The 23,578-nt window shown below is 44.8% G+C and overlaps 1 protein-coding gene across 2 annotated transcripts in view; it reads right to left on the bottom strand.

Annotated features, from left to right (window-relative positions):
- Positions 1-23,578, bottom strand: part of WDR11 (WD repeat domain 11) — a 677,364-nt gene that overhangs the window by 98,643 nt on the left and 555,143 nt on the right. For both annotated transcript variants that reach the window (XM_078643933.1, XM_078643932.1), the window contains one exon: positions 5,213-5,275. In XM_078643933.1, coding sequence (XP_078500059.1) covers positions 5,213-5,275 — 63 coding nt within the window. The remainder of the gene's footprint in view (positions 1-5,212; positions 5,276-23,578) is intronic.

Genomic DNA, 23,578 nt, shown 5'->3' with positions numbered 1-23,578 from the left:
TGTTCGCGTAATCCAGGTGGGAGGTAATTAAGGCCTGGGTGACAGTTCTACGTGCATCCATAGGTAAAAAAGGGAAAATCTTCCTCATCATTTTTAATTTGCCATAGCAAATCGACGTGACCTTATTGATTTGGGGGCTGCAGGATAGTGTATCATCGAATATGAACCCCAGGTTACGGGCAGAATGAACCGGGGTTGGCGGAGGGTTGAGAATCGTAGGCCACCATAAAGAAGGTGGAATGGTCATTTTTTGATTAAAGAACAAAACCTCCGTTTTATCGGTGTTTAATTGCAGATGGTTAGTGGACATCCAGGAACAAATTTCGCCAAGACAGTGGCGAAAACTGGAGAGGCTGGAGTCAGAGTGATCGCTGAAAGAGAATATAAGCTGAGTATCATCAGCATACGAAATCACTCTGACTCCGCAAGCCTCTATTACCTTAGCCAACGGGGCAAGGTACACATTGAAGAACAGGGGGCTTAACGCTGAGCCCTGTGGGACTCCGCGGACCAGAGGTTTGCATTCTGATTCAAAAGGTCTAAGAAGAACCCTCTGCGATCGCCCTTGGAGGAAGGAACCCAGCCATGATAAGGCAACGCCACTCACTCCAATCTGCTTCATATTGACATTCATATCTTTATTTTTTGTATCAGTTTCTTTTCACAAGTCTGAATGTTACTCCAATAGATGCTATTGAGTGGTGTTGTCGTCATATTACATCACATGGTTTCATATCTTCGAATTGAGTCATTACAATTGTTATAGGCTCTTAAATAAAGCACCATAAGCTGGTATAGCCCACCGCCCTGTCATGGGATATATGTATGGGGAAGTGGGCAGGATCACGGATGGTGAGTGGGGCTTTTGGTAAAAACAGTAGTGTGTTACCTGACATGGTTGATTTTGCTCCACTTTGGTAGATTCGCGAATACCCTTCCCAATAAAGTAGCGTCACACATTATTTTAGATAAACATCTTAGAGAGGTTTTGTAAGAGGGGAGACACTGAGCTTATCGGCAGTATCGTTGACTTCTATTGTCTTCTCTCCCACACAGGCTGCAGGTAATACACAGACGGCCACTCTTGTGGGGACAGGCATGTTCAGTAAAAGCAGGTCTATTGTAGCCCCTGAGCTTTCTGTACTCCTATGCAATAATGGAACTTTCCTGGAGGGAAGTCAGGTATAAGAGGGCTCGACAGAGCCACCAGCCTCTGCCCCAAACAACCTCCTGCCACTAAAACGCATGTCAGTCGTGCTTGCATAACCCCTGCTAATCTGATGCAAGTATTCTATAGTGCAAGCTAAGCATGACACAGGATCACTGAACTAGCCAACCATTCCATTGCATTCAAGTTAAACCAGAGTACGTGCCTCGAAGTGTCCATCTCACGCTTCTCTAGCTGGGAAAAGTGCTCATTCGAATGAACTGAGTAACTGTGTTGTGGCGAAACATCTCAACTCACAAAGCAAAGGAACAGCAGGCCTGCTTACAAAATGCACTGAAGGTCCTGAGAGAGAACCGAGCAGAGGTGAACAGCTTTCCGCCTAGGTTTATAGCTTCATAGACTCCCAGCGCAGCAGTGAGGACGGTGCAATGTCAGGATATATTTTGGCTGAAAACGTCTTAACCATTGAAGCATGAAGTGGGTGATCATAAACCAGAGGTGAAGGATGGCTCCCAGCTGGCTGGTGGTGTACTGGACAAGCTAAAGGAGAGCCTATTTAGAGGGGAGCAAACGGTCATGCTGACTGATCAGAAGGAGCTAGCACCTCAGCCAAGAACATAGCCTTCTCAGAAGAGTGCTAATGTAGGAAAACAGCCTCAGTCGCTTGCATCTATCAAAGTAACTACACTCCTCCAACGGGGGCTCATCACCTTCATGGAATCCTCCTTCAGTGCACTTTGCTAGTTACTAATAAATTCTCCACCTCAGAGTTATCTTCCTCACTTTATCGGAGATCATTCAGAAAATATCAATGAATTTGTGTTCGATCCGACCAGCACCTCCATCTCAAGCTGTTCTTTTGGCCCTGGTTTCCTTTTCTGAACAAGAAATGTTGCTCTTTTCTTAGCGGTGCTGAGTAGAAGGTCGGTCAATGAAATTGGCTTAAGTTCTGGAGCTATACCACATCCCATGCCCTCCAAGATGGCGGATCTTCTAAACCTTGCAGCCTTAAAGCCAGCATGGTGGCTGCACTGCTGAGGAACCGTCATATCTAAGACTTGGGCTGAAGCCACAATGCTGTGGTAAAGGTATGAGGTTGTGCTGACTCCAGGGTGAGTACGAAGCTAGCTGGTCTGCAGGCAAGACAGAGGTCAAGAAAATACATAGGACGGTGGCAACAAAAGCTCAGACTTGGGCCTAACTCGATGGTGTGGAGGGGAAGGACACATCCTTATAATAATAATAATAAGCACGTTTGTAAAGCGTCTGGTTACATTAACTAGTGTGTCCCTGCCCTGCGGCACAGCCCTGTCACAAGAGCTATGGTTGGACTCAGTGTCCCGAAGACCATATATGAGGAAGAGCCAGATTTTCAGCCTCTTCCAAAAGAGTAGGACCGAAGGTTCATTTCGCAGAAAGAGAGGGAGTGCGTTTCAGTGCTTAGAGGCCAGATAGCTAAAAGAGCTAGCTCCCATTCTCGCTCTTTTTGCCCTAGGAATCGTCACCTGACCTGTTCCAGATCTCAGATGTCGGGTCGGAATGTAAGGGGTAAAATGATTGTGTAGGTATTTAGGCCCCTTCCCCTGCAGGATACGGTGACTAATACATAAGGCTTTGAAAAGTATTCTCTCCCTGAGTGGTAGCCAATAGAGGGTGGAGAGGGTATTCCTCAAGAAGGATCTCCTGGGCAGCATCAGAACAAGTCGGGACGCCACGTTCTGAATGCATTGAAGTCTGCGTAGACATTTGTTGCTAACTCCCAGGTATAAAGCATTACCATAATCTAGGTGCGAATCGTCACCTGACCTGTTCCAGATCTCGGGTCGGAATGTAAGGGGTAAAAAGATTGTGCAGGTATTTAAGCCCCTTCCCCTGCAGGATACGGTGACTAATACATAAGGCTTTGAAAAGTATTCTCTCCCTGAGTGGTAGCCAATAGAGGGTGGAGAGGGTATTCCTCAAGGAGGATCTCCTGGGCAGCATCAGAACAAGTCGGGACGCCGCGTTCTGGATGCACTGAAGTCTGCGTAGAGATTTGTTGCTAACTCCCAGGTATGAAGCATTACCATAATCTAGGTGCAAAGTTACCAACGCGTGGGCTAGGGTTTTCATAGCTGCTATGGGGAAGCAAGTCTAAGGTCTTCCGCAGCCCTTTCAAGATTCCAAAGCATTTCCCAGCCACCATTCTAGTATGACTCTCAATGGAGAGCTTTGAGTCAAGCCACATCCCCAAATTCTTAACCTGATTGGTAGGGGCGGGTGTAGGGCCCAGTGTCTGTGGCCACCATGCTGAGGACCAGATGGATGGAGCTTTTTCCACCACTAGGACCTCGGCTTTACTGCCATTTAATTTTAGACAGTTACTTGTCATCCAAGTTGCTAGTTCTTGTAGACAGGTAAAGAAATTGATGGCTGCATCTTCAGAGGATTGTGTCAGTGAAACCACCAGTTGCGTGTCGTCAGCGTATGACAACACTGATACCATACTTTTCAATAATCTCAGCCAATGGGGAGATATAAAGATTAAAGAGAGTGGGACTTGGTATAGATCCCTGTGGGACCCCTTGGGCCAGTGCAATGCTTTTGGAATAGTGCAGAGTTGGGACACCTGAAAGCTCCGGTCTTGTAGAAAGGACCCCAGCCATTCATGGGTCAATTTATCCAACCCGCCTTCCCTAAGGCGTTGTAGGAACAGTGGATGGGACACAATGTCAAAGGCAGCACTGAAGTCTAGGAGGACCAGAGCAGCTGTTTGGCCCTCATATACATGTCTACGAATAGTTTCCGTTGACAGGAGCAGTGCTGACTCTGTAGAATACATGGCCCTAAAACCCGATTGCGTAGGGTGCAGTAAGTTGTGTCGGTTTATATGGGCAGTTAGTTGCATATTGACCACTTTTTCCGCTATTTTAGCAAAATAGGGCAGGAGTAACACCAGTCGGAAGTTCTCCAACTGACTCACACTCACCTCCGGTTTCTTCTTTATGGGAAGAACGACAGCTTTCTTCCATCTCATTGGGGCTAAGCCCGTCTCGAAGGAGAGTTCAAGGAGGTGCCTAATATAAGGGATAAGGATTTCCAGGCTATCTCTCATAACTTTGGGAGTAGTAGGGTGCCTAGGTGAGGCGGATTTAATGCTTAAGGCTATGTCTTTGAGATCTTCACAGGAGGGAGAATCAAATCTAGAGAGGCGGTGTGCCTCCTCTTCGTTGTCCCCCTCCTCCTGCCCGGAGATCCCATTGCGTGCCTCATCCGGAAAGGTAGTGTAAATCCTTGCTATCTTCACCGCAAAGAACTCTGCCATTAGATTACAAGACTCCACAGAAATGCTGTTGAGGGCTATAGTTCTTGCAAGTGATGATATGTCTTTGAAAACTGTAAAAGGTTATCTGGAAGCGTTCACCGCGTGCTCTAACCTATCACTATATTAGGTGGCATGATTTCTTCTTATAAGAGAATGACAGTGTTTTAAACTAGTTTTGTATTCGGCCTTCCTGTTATCATAATGCAATAAGTCCAACACCGGGTACGGCTTGAAGAAAAAGTCAGCTAATGCAAAGCGTGTCTTTGCACAAATTTTCTCTCACCACAGTGGTGCTTGTACAGTGGGAAGGATGATCTAAAATGCTACCTACATTTGGAATTATGGTAGAAGCACTCTTTCCCATTTGGACAGCAACACTTAAAGAGGTGTGGAGAACCTTAGAGGAGACACAGGTCTTGGAACCTTTGCTGATGCAATGTCAAACAAAGCTTAGAATCTGATCTCTCCCATTTTCCTGCCACATAACTTGCATGCATGTTGTGACACAGATCCAAATACCACAACACCCCAAGCATGTCACATACGGGATTGTAGTAGAACAGGCCTTACTTCGGTTTTCCCCGGAATTAAACCTAAAAGACTTGGCAGGGAGCATTAGAAAATTAAAAAGTCAGAAATTAGGGAGACTCATTTAGGCTTGCAACTAAGATCTGTGGCAAGGGGGTTATTGAATTAAAATCCGCTACAAGTATTTACACATCTAACAAGAGAGCACTTACTTGGACAAGGAATTCAACTGTTCCTGAAGACGGAGTTTTAAGTCATCATTCTCTGGATAGTCACTTAAAAGAAAAAAAACAGCGGTGGTTACATTTGGGTTATGCACATAGAAGGAAAGAATGAGAACAACTCAACCCCACACTGTAAATATGTGAATAATTATTTATTCCGCTTTAACATAGTCTCCCAGGCTCACTCGTCTTCTATCTACTCTCCATGGTTGTAAACACCCTGCGCCCCGAATCCGCAGGAGGGAGGATTCCAAGTACTCTTATAAAACTACTGACATCAAACGTCGCACATCAAGACTTGAGATACAAAAGGTTCTAAAGACCATAAAAGCCCAAGCTAACGCAGTCTCTGTCTGGTAAAGCATATTTGTGGCTATAATAAATGAGACATAGCTGCCAACAGTGATGACCTGCAGAAGCAATAAACTCCACGGATACAATCCTGCCGCTAGTTTATTCACCCCTTTCATCCAAGGACTTTTGCTGCTGGTCCCCACACTGCATTTACATCAAATCATTAGAAAGCAAAAATGTACAGTAGAGTTGGTGAATAAGAGATAAGTGCTCAACAAACTGCAGCTGGTTTGAAAGAAGAAGGCCCACAGATCAACCAACTGTCTCAAATGTCTCATCTTACTCCTCTCTTGAGGGCCACACACTGCCACCCAGTGCACCACCCACCCCCCCTTGAGAATAAAGGACTATCCGCATTTACTTATGGATTCAGCTCAATCTACCAGTTTAGACTGGTCAGATCCTTAGCTTAGTCTAACTCAGGGTTTGTCCAATGTGGGATGCATATTTCAGCAGCAGAACCACGAGACAACTAAGAGCTACCCTGTAGAAGGTCCTGTTTCTCAAATTCAGAGGAATTCTCGAATGCACTCTGTTTTTTGAAGGTCCTCAAGCTGGTCTCTATCAGGAGCTTGGGGGACATATGGTCCTAAGCATTTTCTTTTTAAGGTGCCTACTGTTTCTCAGTGCCTGCTGGCCATATGCTCATGCTCTGTTCCCCTCTGTGGGTGATGTCATTTGACGAGCAAGACTATATTGCACACTTCCACTCAATGCCACGGATAGCTCAATTACTATGTATTTTGCATTGCTACATCGTGCAAACTGGGCATCGCGTTTCCTTAAGAATATTATAGACTATTCAACAATACTTTATTTGGAGGCAATGTACCATCCATAAAAGCATTACATAGTGCAGACACACAAAAAATATACAATTCATAGCAAGCACAGATATATATTCAAAAAGGCTATAGACCGTTAGAAACAGCCTGGTTGGATTTAAAATAGCATGGACCTGTGTGCTCGAACAGCAAATTTTAACAAGCATTTGCAATGAAATAGGTCTTGCATTTGCAAGAGTTTAAGCTATTGGCATTGTAAATGACAATGCCTTTTATTTATCTGTTTTGCTAAGTAACACATAAATAAAAGGCATTGTCATTTACAATGCAATAGCTCAAACTCTTGTAAATGTGAGACCTATTGCATTTCAAAGAAGCAGCCGCCATTGTCCCGGGCTGCTCGGAAAGTAAAAGCACGCATAGGGTGCTAAATGTTGCAGGAAAGCATGTCGTATGTGCAGTAGGAGAAACTCATTAGAGAAAATTGTGCTTACAGACTAAATAAAACATACCGTGTAACAACAGAAGTAAAAGGGCCAGTCCTCATGGGTGGTTACAAATGAAGACAAGGCTGTACTGAGGCGGGACTAACAAGCCATTTAACGAATTGGAAGCCTGCATTTACGAAGGGCAATGACACAAGGCAATCAAAAATATAGGCAGAGAGTGGGCGGCGCTTCTATTCCATACTCCAATACAGCATGCCGCAGAGCAGCACATGCGCTGCCCTGGCTCGACCTAAAAAGGGCCCAACGTGCCACACAGCTTCCTCATTGTTTAGTAACAGTAAAAATCTAAAAGCAGGTCTGTATTGGTAAACATTCGCCTCAGTGCCTTTTAAAAAATGGAAATCGAAAGTACCTGGTATACCTTGCATAAAATATACATAAAAACATAAAATGAGGCATTGAATGTCCAGAAACAACATTACAAGGACATGGCTTGATTCCCAGGTTATGTACAAAGCCCAAGGGGAAGCAGAGCAAATATTTCAGTGTCAGATCAAACAAAAGAGCAGAGAACGCTCCCAGCGGGTGCAAACACACCAAATAAGGTCAGTAATATAATCTGATTCGCACAAATTAAGGTATTGAGACACACTAGTCTTCCCCTCCATGTCCCTTAGCAGCCGCAATTCCTTGCAGCTATAAATAGCGCTAGGCCACAGCCTTCTTGTTAACACCGTGACAAGACGGTGGGTCTATAAAAATAGATTGCATCATAATTTGCAGACTTCAGCCTTCACAAACGCAGCCAGGGGATTAATAATCCTTTGTTTAAAGAGAGACAATCCATTTTTATCTCTCTTGATTGGACAGTCTTGGAATTACTCCAAATGGCAAACCATAGTGAGACTGGCCGCACTCTAATCAGATCTGCTACGTGGGGAGCCCAAGTTCTTGGAGGCAAATAAAATGTGAGGCTGATATAGGGACAGATGAAAGCATTCTTCAGAATCTATTTTCTTCACGTGGGATGGCCATACAATTAAAGCTTCCCCACACCTCAGCCCAATACATTGCGATAGACAAACTTTATTCATATATTTGTAGCATGGGGACAAGGGAACCACCCCTGGTGGCGGAAGGCTGCATTAGAGACCCGTTGGCCATTCAAAACGTGGTTGTTCATTGCACATTGTTTGGAGACCATGACTCTTGGGCTGAAAAAATAATGCCTAGATAAGTGGAATTGTTAATACTGCTCAAGCAATCAGTACCAATAGTCATGTTCAAAAGTGGTCTGCACTTGGGGCCGCAAGACATAATATGAGATTTAGTGAAATTACTCTGAAGATCAAGGGAGGACATAAAGTGGACAAAGGCAAGCACTTGACGCGGGACCAGGGCGGGAGTGCATGCTAGTAGCATTGCGTCGTTCGGGTAAAGGTGTATGGGGAGCAGGTTGCCTTTTATGGGTATGTCTGGAGTGGCCCATACTAAGTAGGAATGTAAATTATTAACATATAGGATGAATAAGAGGGGGGCCAGCATGTATCCTTGCCTCATTCCACGATGAATGCTAATGTCACTGGACACTCCCCCGCATACTAATACGGACCCTGGCCCTCATGTCCTTGTGCAGGTAGGCAAGGAAATGAATGAAGACTCTGTCCATGCCTCCTGCAACAAGCAGATGCCACAATTCAGTAAGATTCACACAATGACAGGCTGATGAGAGGTATACAGACGCTCGATAGAGGGGAGGTTGATTCGTCACTGTGTATCTCCCTAGGACCAAATTTAAATTGAGGCACTGTTCAATAGTTCCTACTTTAAGCCTAAACCCATATTGGCATTGCTGTAGTACAGACTCATCGTGCACCCAAGCCATGATCCTATCGTAGAGGATTCTACAGAGAATTTTAGCAGTAGCGTCAATAAGTGAAATTGGCCGGTAACAACATGGAAGGGAGTGATCCCCTTTTAAAAGAAAATAGGGACTATGATGGGTGCACCCCATGTGTCAGGCAAAGGAGAGTAGGTGAGATTGTTGAAAACATTTGTGAGCAAAGTGGCCCATAAGGTGACGTTGCTTTTAATTAAGTCAATGGGAACCAGTCAGGGCCCGGCGCTTTGCCACCATCACTGTGGTTAATAGTGTCCTCGACTTCCATTAAGATTGCATGAAAGCGAGATACTAGGCAGAAATCTCTAGTAAAGATATCGGGTACTGCATATATTTTGCTGAAATGCTGTGGAAAAGTAAATTTTGTCATGTTCTGTGTCCCTACGCGTCATCCATCATATGTTATCTGTGCATGATTAATATGCATATGTATTCCCTATGTTCGATTAAAGACGCAATTACAGTTGTGTCCACCTCTAGTATGCCAGTTTCCAGTTCTCGTGAATACTACGAATATCAGGCCCATGTGAAGTTACGTTGCCACGTTTCTCAGTGTGCACGTTATTCCATTGTAAAGTCCCCGTTTCTAGGCCTCAGAAGGGCCTGGACACCAGATTCAGCTCCTGTCTCCTGTCTCCTGAAGCCTCGCTGAGGAGCGATACAGCCCCCACCTGTATCCTCGACCCTTCACTTACTTCCTGCCTCGCAGTGCCCGGCTCAGCCTGGCTCTGCCTCTGAGTCTGCCAAGAGTATGTTATGATTCCAGTTATCAGTTCAGTCCTCCTTCTCTGCATTCCTAAAGCTACTGAATCGCATCAATAGTTTCCGTCATTGTCTAGCCTTTACGTCTCCACGTTAGAGAAATACTGCATTTTAATGGTCATTTAATATTATTCATCACGCACTACATATAGAATAATGCATGCTCCAGTCTTAGAGTCCGTTAGCCTCTCCCCTCCTGACTCTTAGTTCATATCAACATGTTCTCTAAACATCAGATACTAGATACTGCTTAGGTACATGTCGCCCTGACTCTCCAGACTTCAGTCTCTGCTCCTAGCACAGAGTTCGAAGCCCCCAGCTTCTCCTAGTAACACGTCATCGCCAGTTTGCGCGCACCATTAGGTCAGAGGTCCCGGCTCCTTAGGTAGCCCCCTCCATGTCTCCGCCCCATTCATGACATATTCTGTTACGTTTGCATCACATGTCTATGTATACGCCTCTGTTACACCTACTTTCACCCTTATCTTTCGCGACTGCTATTGACCACACCCACTGCTCCGCCTATCATATGTATTGTAATGCAACTGTTTTAGTATATATGATCATGTCTTGTTATTTAATGTTACGCCGACCCCGATTCTGCCCCAGGCAGCGCTGCCATCCTATTCCTGTGCAGGTTGTCCTGTTCCTGTCCTTTATGCTGTAATAAACCTGCAAACTCCTACTACCTCGAATCTTGACTCTTATTTTATTGAGCTATCTGTTATTCATTTATGCATTCAAAAAGAGAGGTATTATTTATTTATTTACCACATAATGGCGCCCGAACAGGTACTTGCCCTTTCCCCACGCGCCGGTGAAGCCACGCCGGCCCCCTGACCCTCTGCAGCCGTGACGGAACCATACCGTGCACGTGCAGATATTTCTGCTTCAAGTATCCCTCAGGCCCACGGAGGAGACGGAGGAGGCGGTCCAGCATCCAGACGAGGCGGTGGAGGAACGCGGCGAGTCCCGACCAGAGCCCAAGCCGAGAGTCCAAGGTCCGAGGTATCCGGAGGCCCACCCGTAACAGAAGTCCGAAGTTCGTCCGTCCGGCGTCGAAGCAGTCCAGTCCAGTCCGAGGCCTTCCGTTCTTGCTGCCCGGTGAGTACCGTTGCTGGGGTAGTATCTAGACAGGGTCAATCTAATTGACTCTGGTCCGTGGGTTGGTGGTACACAGACCCACAAACGAAGTGTCCACTTCGGTGGATGCGGGTCCTGACGTGTCTCTGTATGAGACCGGTAAGTTTCGTACTGTTTCAGCAGTGCATCTAGTTTCTGTTCCAGTCAGTTCTGTTCTCGAGAAAATTCATGTATTCTGTTTTCCGTATTCCAGGTAGTATTCTGTTCGAACTGTTATTCTGAATGTTATTCATGTATTTTAATGTCGTGGTATGAGTGCGAAGTGATTCTCGTGTTCATTGTGTATTGTATTGTGTCCAGATTATAGTTCAGTCATGCCACTCTTTTCAAAACTGAGTCAGTTAAAAACCAGAAAAAGTCTGCTAGAAGCAGCAGTTCCTGTCCCTCCTAGGGACAGTCCAGGTCATTTTATGTATCAGAAGCATGGCATAAGTGCCATACTATATCTAGATTTATGGGTAGAGTATACCAAACAGTTAGAAGAAAAGTATAGATGGCCCGTATCGGGTACATGGGATGCCGAGTGCATCATGAGAGTAGAAGAAGCATTATGGAAAAAGAAAGCCAGACAGTCACAGAAAGATGCCATCGAGTTACGGCGCAAAGAATCTCATAGAAGAACCGAAAAAGAAATCAGAAAGTCAGAATTAAGTAGAGAATCCTTGGAACGAGCCCAGGAAAGGGAACTAATCGAGATTGGTGAACGAGTTAAAACTGAACAGTCAGACAGACAGAGGCATGCTCTTATTAAGGGTATGTATCCTCTTCTTGCCGAGGGCTTGCCAAAAGCGACCCCGGAGGCATCCAGTAATTTCCCGCCACCATTAGTTCCGACCAAGCTACGTCACAAACCGACCGCAGCTGATATTTTCATTTCGTCCTATTTGGACGACACAGTCCCAGAATATGCAAATCCTGCTCCGCCAGTCCCTGTAAATCAGGCACTTCCCGCTCCTCCAGACACCGGAGTACCTGTTACGGTACCCCCGGTCCAGCCCGCTATACAAGTCCAGCCTGCATTTCCATTTCCTACTCTGCCAGGACGAAGAGCATCAGTAGACGACTCTAGTTTAGGGACCGCAGGGGGAGGTACTCCTCAAACCCCGCCGCCACACAAGCGTTTAACGTTAGCCGAATTACATGCACAAGCATCACAGCGTACGCCCAGGCATCAGTCTGTTGCAGAAATAAGAAAAGCCCTTAATGAATGTGGCTATGATCCAGTCCCAGGCGAGGATAGTATGGTTTTATATTCATTACGCGTAAGAAAGGTGACCGAGTATCTAGTCACCCTACCAGATATGAAAGAAGATCTAGACAGAATATATCGTTTCATCCGTACCGGGAATGATCCAGAAAGTATTAGTGATGTCATGTGCCAAAGAAAAGCTGAAGTCCAGCTCATGCTATTAAAGTTTCTGATTAATTGTCTAATACGAGAACAAGATTATCCGACCAAAGATCAAGCCGAAATGAGAACCCTGACAAAGTGGAGTGATAATATAGCCGAGGGTAAGCACAGAACCATCAGTAGTATAGAGAGTATGTATAAGAAGATTCGTAAAGAAATAATAAGGATACACGAACAACGTAAAGCAGCACAAGTAAGCGAGAAAGAAAGTAACTCTGATACTGAAGAGGTAGAGGACGAGAATCCCGACAGAATAGCGTATGTAGGAAAATCTAGATTTCCAGATCGCCATTTGCGCCTAGAACACAAGTCAATTTTTCACCATCCAGCACCAGAACAAGGTTCTCTAGAACAAGTATTTCAAGCTACCGATCACATTCTGAAATCACGAATCGGTTATAGTGAGTTAAGTACTATGCATGAACAAGAACTGGTCCGATCAGCAGTCCGATGGATTACTGATTCTACCACTTTTCCAGACGAAATAGTGGCACAAATGTTTCTGAAAATGCCCCCAGCCGAGCAACGACTGGCGGGTATGTATATGATCCAGCACCTCATTACATTGTATGAGGGTCAACATTCTGATCCAGGTCCGTTACACGATGTCCTGAATGAGTTACTCCAGTATAAATGGAAAGGTTTAGGTACCGATTTAATTAGTGTCATTCTAGAACAGCGCCACAAATACAGAACGTTTTTGAACCCGCATTTTGTTCATGTCTCACCCCCAGAAAGTAAACCCTTTTACATAGACAGACAGAATCCGTTAAGAGAAGTACATCCAGTTAAGACAGACGGTGGTGAAATGCAACGAGTGTTTGTTTACACCCCGATCACAAAGATGGAACTCTTAGAGATGAAAAAATTAATTCCCTGTCATGATAAAGATCCAGCAGGGTTCCACCGAGAATTAAAAGACATGCTCCGTATGGGAGAATACACGTATCCAGATATCATTAAAATGTTAAAAGTCTTGTTGCCCGCAGGGGTATATGAGAAACTCAAGGAAAAAGAATGGGAGGTGGGAGAGAAAAAGATCGATTGGGCAGTTCTAGAAGCTGAAGACAAGGCACGAGTACCAGGTACCGGTCTTGGAGATAAATGTAAAGAATTACCAGAATTGTTAATACAAGTTTTACCCAGATTATTGACAACTAGAAAGGAAGACTGGGATGCAATCTCAGCCTGTAAACAGAAACAAGACGAAGATATTAGTGATTATTATTCCAGATTTGAGAAATGTTTTACCATAAACAGTGGCCTCAAGACAAGTAGTGAGTCATACCCTCATCTTTTTGTTACTAAATTAGTCGAGAATTCAAGTCCGCAAATTAAAAACCGAGTTTTGAAAGTCGAAAGTACCTGGCAAGCTAATACCCCGTCCCAAATGTTACAGATGCTTCAATATCACCAGAATAGAATCAGAGAAGAACAAGAACACGAAAGGAAACGTATGAAAGACACGAAAATGAAAGTACTAGTTGCACAATCCGTTCCTCAAGACAGTCAGAAGAGGGGTCCGAATCAAGCCAGTCATCCTGCAGCTCCCGTTAAAGGAAACTGCAATTATTGTAAACAGCCAGGTCATTTTATAAACGAGTGTGCAGTTCTGAAACACAACATAGCTACCGGTAAGACTAAAGAAAGACCACGTCCGCCGAGACAAGAACAAGTTTCACAGACTCCTCAGCCACAGAATGCACCACAGACAGTTACAGCACCGCAGCCTATCGCTGCAACGCAGCATGTTACACAGCAGATGTACCAGTATGCACAGTCTGAGTATCCAGAGTATCAGCCATATTCATGAAACAGCCTAGAGAGGGAGGTAGGCTTGCCTCTCATCGAGATACCTGTAGATCAAGAAGGTCCCTATGTTCACAGTCAAGTATTAGGGAAAGACAGAAAGTTTTTGATTGATACAGGGGCAAGTAGGACCACCATCAGTCACGCCGAAGTTCCAGGGGCTCCGCTCTCAGGCTCTAGAAATGTTTCCCTTGGATTTTCAGGAAAACCTATCGTAAATGAGATATCAAAGCCAGTTACTCTAGAAGTAGGTCCATTGTCCCGCACTACTGATCTGTTACTTACTAAGTCATGTCCAGAAAATCTGTTAGGCATTAAAACACTGAAAGAATTAGGTGCAGTTATATGCTGTTCCCCAGAGGGAATACGATTGTTCCTACGTGACTTCAAGGGTCACTATGTATTACGAGATTTTGATCCTAGATTGTCTAATGTTCCGCAGCATCTATGGGCGCAAGGTCCAACTGATGTCGGCTTTATGCAAATCACACCCCATCGTGTGACTCTCAAGCCAGGTGTAGTGTTACCACGAATCAGACAGTACAGATTGCCACCTGAGGCTGTAGCAGCCTTATCCAAAATTATTGACGAGCTCATGGCTCAAGGAGTAGTTGTAGAAACTGACTCCAATGTATGCAATTCTCCGATCATTCCAGTCATGAAACGTACTGATCCGAATACACCTCCAGTATATCGATTAGTGATTGATCTCCGAGAACTTAATAAATGTATTATTCCGCAGTATCCAGTTGTCCCAGATATCTCTTCCCTGTTGACAGCCATTGATTCCGAAGCCTCATTTTTTACAGTCATAGACCTCAAGAACGCATTTTTCAGTGTTCCCATTCATCCAGACAGCCAGTTCCTTTTCGGATTTTGTTTAAATGGAAGGAGCTATATGTTCACACGAGCTCCTCAAGGTTTCACAGAAAGTCCTAGTATTTACAGTCAAGCACTCAAGAGACAACTAGACAACATTCACATGCCAACTGACACTGCCCTGCTCCAGTATGTCGATGATCTACTGATCACAGCCCGTTCTGAATGTGCTTGCGAGCGAGCATCCCTTACGGTCTTGTATTTCCTAGCCGAGATGGGACACAAGGTGTCCCCTTCGAAGCTTCAATTCTGTGTCCAGCAAGTGGTCTACTTAGGACACTTACTGTCCAAGAGGGGTAGGCAGTTGACACCAGACCGTATTCAGTTAATAGCGAGTCTTCCTCAGCCCAAGACCCAGAAGGAGGTACGTGCTTTTATCGGCCTTACTTCTTATTGCAGACAATGGATTCCTCAGTATGCATTTCTAGCTAAACCGCTGATACAGTTAACGACACAGGAGGCAGCCGTATCGACTGTCCTCCCTTGGACATCTGAACATACACTTAGTTTCAATGAGTTAAAGAAAGCCCTATGTCAAGCTCCAGTTCTAGCTACACCGAACTACAGTAAGTCTTTTACACTTTTCGTCACTGAACGCGAAGGTACAGCATTATCTGTCCTCACACAAGATCAAGCAGGACAATACAAGCCCTGTGCTTATTTTTCGAGCACATTAGATCCTGTAGCCCAGGCTCTGCCTGCGTGCCTCAAGTCAGTTGCAGCCACAGCACTAGCTATCAGACAAAGTGATTCCATAGTATTAGGACACTCCCTGACAGTACAGGTTCCACACTCCGTGGAAGTTCTTTTAAACCGAACACAAACTCAGCACTTGACAATTGCACGTTTAACAGGTTATGAATTGACACTATTCCAGCCACACATAGAAATCAGACGCTGCAATATTTTAAATCCTGCTACACTATTACCATCAGTTACTTCGAATTCTGCCACACACGACTGTGTGGAAATAGTTAACATCATGACAAAGCCAAGACAAGATTTGACAGATATTCCATTTCCAGATCCAGACCTGACACTTTATGTGGATGGTTCATGTATGAGAACAAGTACAGGAGAACTAGTCGCCGCGTATGCAGTGACTACTGACACTGAAGTTATTGAAACACACCGCATTGACACCCTGTCTGCTCAAGCAGCGGAGCTAGTTGCTCTGACACAAGCCTGCATACACGCCAAGAACTTGAAAGTTAATATTTACACCGATTCACGTTACGCATTTGGAGTTGTACACGACTTCGGAATGCTCTGGCAAGAGAGAGGTTTCATGACTTCTCATGGAACCAAGATTCAGCATGGTCTCCTTATTCAGGCTCTGTTAGATGCCATACATTTACCGACATCTATCGCTATCATGAAGTGCAAAGCACATACGAAAGTTACTGACATTATTTCCCAGGGTAATGATCTAGCAGATCGCACAGCCAAGCTTACAGCTCAGACACCAGACATTCCAGTAAATAAGACACCGACACACACTCCAGATCCGACTACATGTATGACAGTTAAAGACCCTACTCAAGATGTCATAGATATCCAGTTACATGCTACTCCCGATGAAATCAAGAAATGGTCTGAACAAGGAGGGGTCCAGACAGGTCAGGGATGGGTAACAAAGGGTAGAGCCACATGGTTTCTCCCCGACTCTATGGTTCAAGTCATTATTAATACCGCACATAGTCCAGCACATTTAGGAGAAAAAGCTATGTTAGATAGTATCCAGAACATTTGGTTCAACAAGCATTTACGAGCTGCAGCCAAGCAGAAAGTCCGTACCTGTATGATATGTTGCCAGTTTAATCCAGGTAAAAGTGTCCCGGTGGAACAAGGTGGATTCCAGCCCCCTGACCACCCTTTTGAAGTCCTCCAGATGGATTACATTCAGATGGAGCGATGTCGAGGTTTCAAGTATGTCCTTGTAGTTGTATGCGCTTTGTCCAGGTGGACAGAAGCATATCCAGTCCCAGATTACACAGCCGCGACCACTGCCAAGCAGTTGGTTCGTGAATTCTTCCCCCGTTATGGACTCCCTAGAGTCGTATATTCTGACAACGGCCAGCCATTCTCATCTGAACTCATGAAACATGTGTCCCTTTTGTTAGGGTACCAGTGGAAGTTCCATTGTGTACGCCATCCTGAAGCAGCCGGTCTCGTAGAGAGACATAACCAGACTTTGAAAATCCGTATCGCAAAAGTTTGTCAAGAGAAAGGTGTAGACTGGCTAGTAGCTCTGCCAGTTGCTCTGTTCTACATGCGCATGGTCGCACATTCCAGATCAGGTCTGTCCCCGTATGAGGTCGTATTCGGCCGCCCCCCTAACATGTGGGGTACTTCTAGACCCCGAAGTATTACCGATGTTTCAAGTAATATGCTGACAGATTACCTAGCTTCCTTGATGTCTGCCCTCAACTCTTGTCGTTCACAGGTTGCCGCCGCATTTCCAGACAATACCGAGGTGGCACCGCATGAAATCGTTCCAGGATCCATGGTCCTAGTGCGTAATTTCGACCGCTCAAGTCCACTGGAGCCTCGCTGGAAGGAGCCCCGACAGGTCCTCCTCGCCACCCGTACAGCCGTGAAGTTGGAGGGACGCAAAGGCTGGGTGCATCTTTCGCATATAAAGAAGTTTTATGGATTGAAGCCAGTCTCAAAGAACATTTCCCAGGATTCAAAGGACTGCCAAAGTACTATTCTTAAGGACTGTCCCGCAAAAGACATGGCTACGAACCCTTCCCTGTTAGAGAAAACTCCGCAACAGGAATATAAACTCAAGTTAAGGTCTAGTAAAATAAGTCAGCCAGTTTGATTGTCTAAGTCCTCCCCTAGGTGAAACGGTTAGACTGTTTCTGACATGTATAAAATAGACCCCCATAGTGAGAGAGTTAGTCAAAACTCAATTCGATGTATCGTTTTTCTATGTTTCATATTATTTCTCAGTATTATGATTTCCTGCACCAGTTATGCATTTTACCTGTATTTTCCAGTTTCTCATGTAAATAAGTCTTCCAATGCTACAGTAGAGCACACGTTTAGTGATCTACCTCCTCATGAACTCTCTTACCGCCTCGCTATGCGTAATAACTCTTTCATCCGCATGTTACATTATTCACACCAGACCAGCAATGCCACTAATTGTTGGGTGTGTGGTCGACTCCCCCCTTTCCAGACACCGAAGGGAGTTCTGCCACTCTTTCCTTATCCATTTTCACATAATGGTTCGTGTGGAGCATGGTCCACGTTAACGTCATCCTCAACAGATATGTCTTTTCTTAACAGTACATGTTTTCCAGACAAGCAAGGTCTTCCCCACAGAACAGGGTTAGATCTAGAAAACGAAGTTTACAATTTAGGTAATTATTCTTCGAATTTTATGGTCCTAAATGTTCAGTCTGATTCCACTCCAGACTTACCTGCTATTTCAGTACTACCAGTCAAAGGCGAATTATGTGTCCGAAATAATGGTTCCGTACATGTAGGACATAGCGATTGTACTACTATTGTCAAATATAGTGACAGTGGGAAATCTATTTTCAAAGCTTCACGCCATTCTTATTTTATTTGTGGTCAAACTGCATATGTTCGTCTGCCCCTCGATTGGGAGGGAACCTGTTACATTGCCTTCCTACTGCCACCAGTTTTCCTAGCCCCATCTGATTATCATAGAAATACACATCTAGTACACATTAGACATAAAAGGGAGATCGAGTCCCCCATTGTTGATTATACTGAAACTGCTCTAGAACAGTATACAGATTTCAATAGAGGTTTCTTCTTCTTTATAGGACCTATCCAGAACAGTAAGCTAATCCGTAGGTTAACCAGAACCCTTGAAGCTGTAGTCAATGAGACTGCCTCTGCTCTAGGTAACTTAACCGAAGAGCAATCTGCTATGAGATTTGTCGTTTTACAGAATCGTCTCGTCCTTGACGTCATATTGGCCGATAGGGGCGGGGCCTGTAGAGTCATCGGATCTAGTTGCTGCATTTTCATTCCAAATAACGCGCCGTCTGTTTATTCAGCTATAACCAGACTCCATAAAATTGCCCATCTGTTACACCAAGATCCAGGCACCTGGACGTGGTCCGGTTGGTTCTGGAACATAGTTTCCGCCTGGGGATGGAAAGTCTTGTCCTTTCTAGGTATTGCAGTAGCGATCATATTCAGCTGCTGCCTCTGTATACAATGTGGCCCTGCGATTTGCGGCATTTGTGCTACCTCTTGTATTTCTAGTCCCAAGCCCCGTTCTAAATCCCGTTCCAGGATAATTCGAGACGAGCAAATGATACTGTATGAAATGATAGATGGTATCATGAATATTGATGTTTCCTGATGGAAACGTAGTGACAAGGAGGGAATGTGGAAAAGTAAATTTTGTCATGTTCTGTGTCCCTACGCGTCATCCATCATATGTTATCTGTGCATGATTAATATGCATATGTATTCCCTATGTTCGATTAAAGACGCAATTACAGTTGTGTCCACCTCTAGTATGCCAGTTTCCAGTTCTCGTGAATACTACGAATATCAGGCCCATGTGAAGTTACGTTGCCACGTTTCTCAGTGTGCACGTTATTCCATTGTAAAGTCCCCGTTTCTAGGCCTCAGAAGGGCCTGGACACCAGATTCAGCTCCTGTCTCCTGTCTCCTGAAGCCTCGCTGAGGAGCGATACAGCCCCCACCTGTATCCTCGACCCTTCACTTACTTCCTGCCTCGCAGTGCCCGGCTCAGCCTGGCTCTGCCTCTGAGTCTGCCAAGAGTATGTTATGATTCCAGTTATCAGTTCAGTCCTCCTTCTCTGCATTCCTAAAGCTACTGAATCGCATCAATAGTTTCCGTCATTGTCTAGCCTTTACGTCTCCACGTTAGAGAAATACTGCATTTTAATGGTCATTTAATATTCTTCATCACGCACTACATATAGAATAATGCATGCTCCAGTCTTAGAGTCCGTTAGCCTCTCCCCTCCTGACTCTTAGTTCATATCAACATGTTCTCTAAACATCAGATACTAGATACTGCTTAGGTACATGTCGCCCTGACTCTCCAGACTTCAGTCTCTGCTCCTAGCACAGAGTTCGAAGCCCCCAGCTTCTCCTAGTAACACGTCATCGCCAGTTTGCGCGCACCATTAGGTCAGAGGTCCCGGCTCCTTAGGTAGCCCCCTCCATGTCTCCGCCCCATTCATGACATATTCTGTTACGTTTGCATCACATGTCTATGTATACGCCTCTGTTACACCTACTTTCACCCTTATCTTTCGCGACTGCTATTGACCACACCCACTGCTCCGCCTATCATATGTATTGTAATGCAACTGTTTTAGTATATATGATCATGTCTTGTTATTTAATGTTACGCCGACCCCGATTCTGCCCCAGGCAGCGCTGCCATCCTATTCCTGTGCAGGTTGTCCTGTTCCTGTCCTTTATGCTGTAATAAACCTGCAAACTCCTACTACCTCGAATCTTGACTCTTATTTTATTGAGCTATCTGTTATTCATTTATGCATTCAAAAAGAGAGGTATTATTTATTTATTTACCACAATGCTCATCTCAGATATTGCAATCAATTTGACAGGAAATGGAGCTAGATGGCCTATTATTACGCTTTAATTTGGCTACAGAGATCCAAAACGATTTACTATTGCCCAGCTGCCATGCCAGAGTTAACGCTTCCCATTGTGCCACAACAACCTCCTGCCATCGTTTAGCGATGATTTCTTTGTATTACATATGCTGTAGGGCCACTAGTGAGGGTGTCCCTGGGTTTAGATGGCAAGGTTAAGCCTAGACACGATTTGCTGCTGAGCATTCAAAATAGGACCATCTCGGTGTGTCAGGCGAAGGCCTCCACCACCCGCGAAACATGGGCCTCCACTGTCAGATACAAATTCACCAAGTCCAATTTAGACCCTATTATCATGTTTAAAAAAGCAGGGTCACACAATCTCCATATCAACCTCAAATTATCAGAAGCAGTTGCAAATTGCAGGCCCCAACATCCTGCCTAAACCTTCCCTTAGGACAGAGTGATAGTGTGACTTTGATGGGATTGTGGTAACTACAGCATGATTGATGGACCATGCCATGTAAAAGTAAATCCTCTAAGTTACGAGTAACAAAAATAGAATCTATTATTGATGGGCTGCCATACCCCCAAACAATAGGAACCTCACAACTAGACAAACTAGCAATGACCAATACATTCGCCAAGTCAAGTGAGGCAAGAAATTATATTAATTCGCACTCCGTGGGTCAGTACTAGTAGGGAGACAAATCTCTAATTGCAGGACATAAAAAGTGTTGGTCAGCCCCCCATTAAAGTCCCCAGTCAAGCAGAGAGCGTGTGCCCTGAACGTCTCAAGTCATACGCTATATGAGAGAGATTTAAATAATGGTGGCAATTTAGTGTTTGGTATACCACTGAAGTCATTATTATAAAAATTCACAATGTGCAGCCTATAAAACTGTTAACTACTATCATTTAAAAGCTGCTATCATGGGACTCTATGTGTTTAACGTGCCCCCTATTGAAGTGCTCACCGAGATGGCCAGTCAGCCCCAGTGCGTGCCCGCTACGTGAAGAAATAGCAGGGACACTAAAACAATGGTCCCCATCCACAAATACAGGCACTATGGCACATGTTTCTTGAAAAAGTACAATGTTGTATTAAAATGGAACCATTCCGGTAAGTTGATCTTGGATCTGAGGCCAGACACATTCCAACTAAGTATTTTGAGGGACTCTCTTGCCCTGTAGTTGGCAGATGAGGATCCAACGTTCTACTCTCAGTCTCCACAATGGGGTAGCAATACGAATGCACTCTATAAGAATGCAATTATGGATATGTACCTGGTTGGACATTAATGAACTCCCATAAAGTCAATCTACATTCCCCAGATCGTGGAGTGCCGAAAACATATCAGTGCAGGGGACACCGCAGGGGTTACTTAGGATCTGGGTACGAGAGCCTAAAAAAGGGGTTTGCGGCCTACAGAAAAAACCCAAGGGAAGGGTAACAACCTCAGTTTCAGTTCAACTGTAGGATTCTTTTATACTCAGTATATTGCAGACATATGCAGGACTTCAAAAAGGTATAACAATACAGTCCCCCATAATGTTTTTGTCTTTGATTGACCAATCCAGTCAAGCCTCTTCACCGTCATTATCTCATTGAGCCCCCAGGCATTAAAGTGTTTGCACTTGTATAGGCAACAATGCAGCCTCATTCCTGAGCTGGTCCCATGGCTCCTGTTGACCAGTTCTTAGAGGGGAGACCCCGGCCAGGATCCACACATAAGGATATGTTGAGGGGGAGGCTCAGAATATCTTGAAAAGGGGCAACAGCAGAAGTACCAACAGGCAGGGTGATTGGGTCAGCAGAGGACACGGAATGACAAATTGGATTACACAAAACACCTGTATTGAAATTGTCCACAGTCCGACCCCCAGCCAAGGACATTTCTGACAAATTCAGCTCCATCACACGAGGCGAACAAATCTGTTGTCAAATTCGGAGACCTCCTGACAGGCTGATGCATTTAAAGGCAAGTCGAGTTGGAAAAGAGTCAGCCAGACTTATTTTACAATATCTACCTTGTCCCTGTATCTAGAAAAGACCCTATAATCAGACTGTGGAGAAGATTTGAATCGGGGTGGGCAGGATGGCTCAGTGAGTTGGACGACTGCCAAAGACAAACGTGCTAACAACACGTACTGATCTGAAAATCACAATTTCGAATACCAGCAAGACTTGCCCTTCTCTCCTTCCTAGGCTGGGTATTTTAATATATTAAATTAAGTAATATTAACATATCCAACTCCGGCCCCCAGCTCTGCCAGCAGATCAGCTGTGCCCCAGGCACCCACCTGCTGACGGCGCACAGGCTGCTTTTATACCAGGTCCTTGAACATATACAGGTGAGACCTCAAGAGGTGAGTGCCGAGCATGTGCTTGGAGGGATGAGAGTACATGTAACTACTTCCAAGCGCTTCAGACTGTGGCAAATACAGAGACCAAGGCACAGATAACAATATGCGTGCCCAAGATCACACAAAGAGTGAGGAAGTCGGAATTAGGATTGCAATCTTCCCTTCTATCGATGACATTGTGGCATTAGATCACACCATCCTCAGAAGCGAGCGCTGTTTATTTCTGTTCAGTTATAAGTCTAAATAGTTTTTGAGTCAGTATTAATTTGACATAATACGAGTATTTGCCAAGTAGATATACTGTGTTAACTCTGAAATCATGTTACTGTGGTTTATGTCTGTTGGATGTCTGGTGGTACATATTACATGTTTCTGGCAACAGGCTTTACATTTTCAAATTACGTCCCCTGAGAACCTCAAACTTGAAATCATAGGTTTTAGGCGTTTACATCCTTTGCCACACACCTATCACCTTTCACGCTGACACACTTCCGGCGACGCCCATGCTCGCATCCTTTGTCACGTGCCTGGAGCCCTCATACTATTTTCAATGACAAACTTACAATGACAAGCCATACAAAACCAAATAACGAAAAAAAAAAACAATGAGAAAGCTAAGAGATCGCACACAGGTGTCCTATTGGCTTTGCCAATGCTTGATACCTGATATTGCTTCCTATCATCAGTGGAAGGAAAGGTCTCAGGTCAGTCACTATCAAATGCTAGAAGAGCACCCAAGGTGACTCAGGGGATGGACCCTAAAGGAAAGCCAATCTAGTGGACATCCACGAAGAAGGCTCCCGCCTCACTGTCCATCAGTGATAGTTGACAAGCAAAGCAACAGTGGCTGGAGAGAAGGAGCAGTCGGGCAGACACACATTTCGTGTAAGTACACATTTCCCCCTCT

Source organism: Lissotriton helveticus, chromosome 5_1 (genome assembly GCF_964261635.1).
Source record: "Lissotriton helveticus chromosome 5_1, aLisHel1.1, whole genome shotgun sequence".
Lineage (NCBI taxonomy): Eukaryota > Metazoa > Chordata > Amphibia > Caudata > Salamandridae > Lissotriton > Lissotriton helveticus.
This window is presented reverse-complemented; position numbering and strand designations above follow the sequence as displayed.